This window comes from Pseudophryne corroboree, chromosome 4 (genome assembly GCF_028390025.1).
Source record: "Pseudophryne corroboree isolate aPseCor3 chromosome 4, aPseCor3.hap2, whole genome shotgun sequence".
Taxonomy (NCBI): domain Eukaryota; kingdom Metazoa; phylum Chordata; class Amphibia; order Anura; family Myobatrachidae; genus Pseudophryne; species Pseudophryne corroboree.
In genome coordinates this window covers 608,547,598-608,556,400 of record NC_086447.1, presented here as the reverse complement: position 1 = coordinate 608,556,400, position 8,803 = coordinate 608,547,598, and the positions used below count along the sequence as shown (strand labels likewise).

At 46.6% G+C, this 8,803-nt stretch overlaps 1 protein-coding gene across 1 annotated transcript in view; it reads right to left on the bottom strand.

Annotated features, from left to right (window-relative positions):
* Window positions 1-464: 464 nt before the first annotated feature.
* FMN2 (formin 2) overlaps window positions 465-8,803 on the bottom strand; it is a 428,360-nt gene continuing 420,021 nt past the window's right edge. Inside the window, exons 17-18 of the mRNA XM_063917606.1 lie at window positions 2,038-2,119; window positions 465-837 (exon numbers count right to left, since the gene is read on the bottom strand). Coding sequence (XP_063773676.1) covers window positions 811-837; window positions 2,038-2,119 — 109 coding nt within the window. The 3' untranslated portion in view covers window positions 465-810. The remainder of the gene's footprint in view (window positions 838-2,037; window positions 2,120-8,803) is intronic.

Below are 8,803 nucleotides of genomic sequence, written 5' to 3'. Positions count from 1 at the left end.
CAGCGATAGCGATGCGCGTCCCCGCTAGGTCGCTATCGCTGCTAAAAATAGACTGTGCAGGTAAGTCAATTTTGGCTAGGTCGCTAGAAAAGAAAAAATATCCCCTTGCTTGAATGAGCTGCCAAAATCGCTGGAAAAGTTAGTCAAAATCTCCTACAGCCAGTTCAAGGGAAATCGCTCAGTCAAAATATCTCATAGTCAAAATCTCTCCGTGTGTATGTACCTTAAGACATATTGTAAATAGTCAGATTTGTCTAGCTACAGTAATTTAACCTATTAGCTGTTAAAGCACTCAGACAGACATTGGTTTAATAGGAATTTATTATTGAAATTCATAATCTAGAAACAAACGAAGTAGAAAATGTTTGAGTGTTGAATGTTGGAAAATGAAAACCGTATGTGATTTTTAGCATATGAAATGATTATTGTGATGTAACAAAAACAAAAACGAATGTTAAAGGAAATTATAACTAATAATGTTGTGACTTTATTTCATAGAAATACATACAGTATGGCAATTTTCACTTTTGGAATTGAAGACAGTTTATTACAGTCAATAACATATTCTGGTCTGCCATTAACATTAATCTTAGTACAGAATATTGTAGCGTACAAGGAAATAAACCTTCTCATCACAATAGCACAACTTTGCAGACTGCATTTCAATGTACCCATTGAAAAAATATATTTTTCTGTTTTTACTGTATTCTGTTGTATTCTCACTCACACCAGTGAGGTTTTTCTATTATATTTACAAAACTTGGCACAACATTCAAACTGATGACTCCAAATGCGTGTTTTGTGCTATAATCATGTTAGCAAGCTCAGCTTTGCTTTCTAGAAGGAAAAACATTAAATATGCATTATAAAACAGGAGAGCATAGGCTATATATATATATATATATATATATATATAGAGAGAGAGAGAGAGAGAGAGAGAGAGAGAGAGAGAGAGAGAGAGAGAGAGAGATAGAGAGAGAGAAACACAGAATACAAAGATACAGAGAAAGTGTGTTTAAAATTTGTTGATGCAAGGAATGTCGGGATTGGCATATAAATATCCTTAGGAAGAACTAAGGATCAAATAGAGTTGAGGTTACCTGAAGGTTAAAAGGCAGACTAGATGGCCAAAGTGGTTGTTATATGTCATTCAATTTTATGTTTCTATGTTGCAAAGTGGAACACATTCCCAGCTCTACATATGGGCACAAATACACTATTGTTTTGTGATATGTTTTGAACTCTAAATGAAGCTAATTTTGTAACAAACCCAGCATCAGTCCCCATGGGTTTAATAGAGTGCAAGAAGCCGGAGGTGCAGGAGTTTGTGTGAGAATGCCCGTATTTTTAAAGTGGCAATCATTTGCTTGTGATGTATAGAAGTTCATGAAACATAGTTTGACCAGGTAACAATACAACTCAAGCATACAACTCCTGTGTAAAACCACATGTGCACATAACCTTTGATCCTTCAACAGTGCAGTGCATACCTCCCAACTTTTGGAGAAGTCAAAGCGGGACCTCCAGCGCGTCTGTGCCCATAAAATGGGTGTGGCCTTGGGTGGAGGGGCGTGATATCAGGGGATGGGGCATGGCCTCACTGCACAACCTCCGAGATCGTCATTTTGGTGGAGTGCCCAGCACTTCCCAAGCAGCTTGGCAGCCCCCTGCTCACCTCCTTGCACTGCAAGATGCCATGGCATCTATTCAGTGATCTCCGGCTGCTTTGCTGAGCAGAGCACAGACTCTCACAGACTCTCCCAGCCTGCTGGAATCGGGACAGTTGGGAGGTATGTGGTGGGTCCATAGAATTTTTTTCTGTGTGGCCCACAAATGTCTAGTTATATCCCTGCTAAGAGCTCCTATTTTGCATGTCTCTGAATTGAAATGTGTTGCTGCTTTATGAAACAAGGGGACGATTGAATTACAGTAGTATACACCCAGAAATTGTATCGCATGAATGGCATTACCCTTGATCAAAACATTTTGGGATACTGACAAATGTTTTATGACATACAGAGAAACTATTATACTTACAATTCCAGACTCATGTTTTGGCTTCACAACAATTGTTGCCTTTTCTTTCTTTTGCTTATATACTTCTTCAGCTTCTTTCAACCTGAAAAAGCTACTGTTAAATCTATAGAATATTTATGGTTTAAATCTCAAAAGTAGCATATTCACCAGCAAAGCTACTACAAACTAGAAACAAATGTGTATATTTCAGCCTACAACCTTGTAAGACCATCATAAATACCCTTATAATCATGTTATATTGCATAATAGAAAATACAATGTATTCATTCATTTTGAATAGTTGGAATTGAACCGCCCCAATTTCATCCACTATTACTGCTTATGTTTTTTTCTGATGTGTACAACTGACTAAGTGGGTTATTCAGAGATGGACGCAGATCTTTGCATCGCAGCAGGATCTGCGTCCATCTACTCACATGCTGGGAGCCGCCCAGCACAGGGCAAGGTGCTGGGAGCCGCCCAGCACAGGGCCACCCTGCAATGCGTACGCAATTTAATTGTGGATACATCGATTTAAAGTTGACCCCTGGCTGCGCTGGCTGCCTTTCCCGTGCCATTCTTTTCTCGGAGTGGCTGCATGCAACATTACGCAGCAGCCCCAAAATTGGTCTGGACAAGCCTGCGTTGTCTGGACTGAGCCCACAAAATGCCACACCATCGCCCCCCAACAGCATGCGCTGTCAGTCACCATGCGGCCGCATCCTGCGTGTGTGCACACTCTCTGGATGCAGCCACTGCGTACAGATGTGTGGCTGCTTCGGGTCTGAATAAGGCCCTAAAAACTATTGTATTCAGCATTCATCAAACTAGTGGTATCTGTGCAATCTATAACTGGCAATAAGAGTATCTGTGCAATGTATGGCTGGCAATAGGAACTGTGTAAATGGAAATAGTGTGGAGCCATGACAACCAGAGCAGGTGATGTCACATTTTCCCCCTCCCCCCCACACCCACACCTACATATTTAAGCATTGGTCCCCACAGGTTTAAAAACACACAATAACCCGCACAGGGGACAAAACACATACACTGTTCCCCGCAGGGAAGAACACACACATTGTCCCCAATAGGGAAAGAAAATCACTCACATGGACCCAAAGGGAAAACATGAACATTGGCCTACACAAAAAATTAGATACATTGGGGGAGATTCAATTGTTTGAAAAGTCAGTTGGGTGTCTGTTTTTTCCTATCTAATAGACAGGAGAGAAAAAAAACACCCAACCGACTTTTCAAACATTTGAATTCCCCCATTGGTTCATTATCCCCACAGTCAGAAAATAAAAATTAAACAGACATTGGTTTCCCCAGGTGCCCACAGAAGACAGGGCTGTCACAGATAGCTGCAGAGCTAATTGCAGGAGACCAGCCTCCAGTCGCTCCAGAAAGTTCAGACTAGTGAGTGCCTTTCTCTAGATAGTCCAGACCAGGCCAGTGGGTTGAAACTTGGTGCCACTCACTCCTTCTCTCACCACCCTCAACCCTAATCACCTCAGCATCTCCTCACCTTCATCAGCTCTTCATCACCAACCTCAGTCCATCATCACCTTCCTATGCCCATCACCACTTTCCTCTGCCCTCAGCTTTTCATTACCTTCCTCAGTCATAGCACCATCACAATCATCAGCCACAACCACCATCACCTTCCTCAGCTACAGCCCCCATCAACATCCTCAGCCACAGTCCCATCGCCTTCCTCAGCCCCATCATCTTCCTCAGCCCCCTCAACTTCCAGCGCATCATCATCCTCAGTCCCCTGCCCCATCACCTTCCTCAGCCCCCAGCCTTATTACCATTCTCAGCCCCATCACCTTCCTCAGCCCACAGCTCCGTCTTCAGCACCATCATCTTCCTCAGCCCACAGCTCCTTCCTCAGTACCATCACCTTCCTCAGCCCTCACCCCATCACCATCATTGGCCCTCAGTCCCATAACCTTCCTCAGCTGCATCACCATCCTCAGACCCCAGGCCCATCCTCACATTTATCAGACCACAGCCCCATTACCTTCCACCACAGTCCACAGCCTGCCTCAGCACAGACATGGATGATATGCATGCAGTGACATGACCTAAGATGTCATGCCACTGTGCCGCTGACTGTAGGGTCATGACCGGCCCAGTCCACCTCTGGGAAGAGCCCAGTGCTGCCCAGGCCAGACTGCAAGGGATCTGTGCTGTGGATAAGGGTACCAGCAGTGGTCGCACAATGCCTACTGACATTTTCATCACCTGGAGCTTGTGCTTTACCGGAACCACCTTCCATACACCTCTGCTCTGGGCAATGTTTGGCTGGAAATAGCAGTATCTCTGTGCCGTGTATGATTGGCAATAAGAGTATACAGATGTAGCCATGCTCATTCAGCTAGCAACTTTGCATATTCACGGCAACGCAGGTGTGGCAAGTGTGCCTGCAACTACAGTATGATGCGAGCATGCATCTAAGTATGCTTGCCAGTAGGAATACATGGGCAGCATACTAAGACACAGTTCAAAGTCGCACCCGTGCCTAGGCACAGAATGCTTGCCCATGCGGCCAAGTCGCAGGATGGATGAGCATGGCTACATCTGTATCTGTGCAATGTATGGCTGGCAATAGGAGGATCTCTGTGCGATGTATGGCTGGCAATAGGAGGATCTCTGTGCAATGTATGGCTGGCAATAGGAGGATCTCTGTGCGATGTATGGCTGGCAATAGGAGGATCTCTGTGCAGTGTATGGCTGGCAATAGGAGTATCTCTGTGCAGTGTATGGCTGGCAATAGGAGTATCTCTGTGCAGTGTATGGCTGGCAATAGGAGTATCTCTGTGCAATGTATGGCTGGCAATAGGAGGATCTCTGTGCAGTGTATGGCTGGCAATAGGAGGATCTCTGTGCAGTGTATGGCTGGCAATAGGAGGATCTCTGTGCAGTGTATGGCTGGCAATAGGAGGATCTCTGTGCAGTGTATGGCTGGCAATAGGAGGATCTCTGTGCAGTGTATGGCTGGCAATAGGAGGATCTCTGTGCAGTGTATGGCTGGCAATAGGAGGATCTCTGTGCAGTGTATGGCTGGCAATAAGAGTATATGTGTGCAATGTATGGCTGGCAATAGGAGGATCTCTGTGCAGTGTATGGCTGGCAATAGGAGGATCTCTGTGCAATGTATGGCTGGCAATAGGAGGATCTCTGTGCAATGTATGGCTGGCAATAGGAGGATCTCTGTGCAGTGGAGTATATGTGTGCAATGCATGGGTGGTAATAAGAGTATCTCTGAGCAAAGTATGGCTAGTAATAAGAATATCAGTGCAATGTACAATATGGCTTGCAATTGAGGACACAAGAAAATATTCTTGTTTATGCAGCAATAAATCACTCTTTGTCAAATTCTTCAAGTATACAGTATGTACTTTTTGTGCTGTGCAAGATTTGTACACCATACTAATGTAACACATTAATTTTATATTTTCAGTTAAAAGAGCATACTTTTGGATCTGGACAAAATATGGATTTTTGTTATTGTTCAGAATAGGGAAACCATGGAAAAATATGTATTATGCAGTCTCCCATCTTATTTCTTATGTCAACTGTAGGCATGTCATCTGCTTATCAACACTAGTGATACTGGGAGCTGCTAAACTGACTAGATCAGTATATCAAATCAGAGAGCATGAAATTTATACCGCTTTTACACTAAATAGTGCGGGTCACAGTCGGGAGCCTGACACGGGTGCTACCCGGCTGCAACCTCCTTCAGACACTTTTCCAACAGCAGTCACCAACCCGGCACATTGCTGGGTTGGTGACGTTTCCGGTGACGCAGTGGGGGCGCCTGTCCATTCACTGTGATTGGGAAGTCGGGTCGATGCGACCCGGATCACGTTTACACAGCACAGTTTGCCGGGTTGAACCCGTGTTCGGTCCTGCAAACTACCCGAGTTGAATACTGAGTCACTCGACCCGGATTATTCCAACTCAACCCTTTTACACCAACCAGCAACACGGGTTATGCACGCTTATGTGCAATAACCCGTGTTATATGCTGGCGGTGTAAAAGGGATATTACTTTCACTCTACTGGAATCAAATGGATTTTTTTCAGTCTTTTGTAGCTGCTCCTCAAAGTGCCATCTCCAACATGGAGGTCCACAAGAGGAATAGGTTTAATCATGACAGGCATTATAAGTACAAATGTACACATTGGGGGTTATTCATAGCTATTTCTACATGATGTGCAAAGTACAGATTATTGGTACTTGCACGTACGCGAACAGGTCCTGCCATGAAGGTAGCAGGACAGCAGCAGACTCAGTGATTGACAGTCTGCTGCCATCTGGGGGGCAGCGTCAGCCTTCATTTGTGAAAATAGAAGCGTGTCACTGCCATAGAGGGGGAGGAAAGAGGCCAGGTATCTCCGGTGGAGGATGGAGATTTCCTGGCCTCTGCGACGGGCAGCTTGCTTCACCCGATAGTGAGTTCAGGGATCCCAAGCTGCGTCCTAGGACACAGCATGGATCACTACTGCAGCAGGAAGTGTTTACCTGTAATAGATGCCTCCTGCTGCATTACCATACAGCGCTATCACCAGGGCCGGATTTAGGGGGGGGCGAACGGGGCACCCCCCCTAACATACAGCTCCCTTCCATGTGCTGCTGTGCACACAGTGTGCCGGAGATCTGCATTAGTCCCTCCCACAGCAGAGTGAGTCACTGCTGGGTGAGACTGACAGACGGGATTGAGCTGAGCACTTGTGCAGAGGGAGGAGAGAGCTCTCCCGAGTCCCAGCCAATCAGAGCTGACCTTCCTCCCCTGCTCCTCCTCTCTCCCTTGGTCTCCCTGTGTGTGAGCCTGGTCAGCCTGTTGCAAAGCATTACTGGGATTGTGAGTCTCTTGTCTCACCAGTGTCTGCCCTGCATCATGTCTCCTGACTGAGCAGCAAGAGGAGCCCCCTCCTCACCTTCCTTCTCCCCTCAGAAATTAAAAGCTCCTTGTCTGCAGCTTGTAACGGAGGGCAGTGTCCCGTATATGCGCACTGGGCAACTTAGCTGATGTCTGCTTACAGGTCAGACTTCAGCACTCAGTAAAGGGAGACATGCATTCTGTGTGATAGCAGCAGCATTGGGTGAAGAGAGAGGTCTGTGCAGACTGCTTGTAACACGAGACATGTCTCCTCACAGACAGACTACGGGCAGTGCTGTACACCTTTCTTAGGTGCAGCCACAGACTGTCACCCAGACCCCCACTGCTGCTCATTTATTAGTTAGCATCACAATGCAATTTAATAAAAAATAATATACTACTCTTATCTCACACACGAAAGCAGCTAAATTCCCCTTTGCTTTGAAAGTTTAATCATTTGCGTTTGGGAGGAGCTGGACTAGAAGTGGAAGGAGTAATGAGTAGAGAGGGGAGGAGTCCGCATTGATTCTTAAACCGCCCCCCTAAAAGAAATGTCTAGATCCGTCCCTGGCTATCACTCCTGCTTCCTTGGAGTAGCAACTCCAAATACATCTGAATTAGGCCCATTTCAGTCCAATTTCAGAGTTGCATTCTTAGGCTCCTTCAGATGTGGTTGGCGTACTATCACTGTTGCTTTCTTGGAGGCAGCAGTAATAGCGCAGTATGGTGATGCAGTAGGAGGCATCTATGAGAAGCAGAAGCCTCCTGCTGCAATAGTGATCCAACCTGTGTCCTAGGACGCAGCATTGAATCTCTGTCCCACCATCGGGTAGCTTACGGCACCTATGGTAACACACAGGCCACCCATCGCAGAGGCCAGGAAATCTCTGTCCTACGAAAGAAATCCCTGCCCTCTTCCCACCCCCTAAACGGTGGCGACACACCCCTATTTCACAAATGGAGGCCGCCGCCGCACCCTTTCCATCCCCCAAATGGCAGCAGACTGTCACTTACTGACAGAACAGGTCCTGCGCAAGTGCAAAGTACCGAACATTGGTACTTTGCTCATGATATTGGTGCAAATGCGGACACAGATAAGTAATGTCATTCAAAGCTCCTGTGTGGGCAGAGCCGGCACTACCCGCTCAGCAGCTCCTGCAAAGCAGGGAGGTGCCAGGCTGAAGAGGCGCTCTCCCCACTCTACTGTTGCTGCTGGCTGCTGCTGCGTCTGTCACACTGACAGACGCAGGCAGCGTGAAGCGTGGCTCCAGCTTGGTCCCTCCGGCTCTCTCCCTCTTGCACTTTATGCAGCGGCACTGGCAACACTCTCCAGCGGATCTGTGTGCAGTAAGTACCGCACACCAACTCTATATCCTCCCCCTCTGACTTAAGTGTAAGGGGCATTAACTGTTGCACTACTACTGTGTGTGTTCTGTGTGGCACTAGTACTGTGGGCATTATGTGTGGCACCACTACTGTGGGCATTCTGTGTGGCATGACTACTGTGGGCGCTCTGTGGGGAACTATTACAATGGGCATTATGTGTAGCACGACTACTGTGGGCATTCTGTGTGGCATGACTACTGTGGGCGCTCTGTGGGGAACTATTACAATGGGCATTATGTGTAGCACGACTACTGTGGGCGTTCTGTGTGGCATGACTACTGTGGGCTCTCTGTATGGCACTACTGCTGTGAGCATTCAGTGCGGCACAACTACTGTGGGGGATCTGTGTGGCACAACTACGGTGGGCATTGTGTGTAAGATGAGCTATTACTGTGGGCATTTTGTGTGGCACTACTACTGTGGGTGTTCTGTGTAGTACGACTACTGTAGACGTTCTGTGTGGCACTACTGCTGTGGATGTTCTTTTGGCACGACTACTGTGGGTG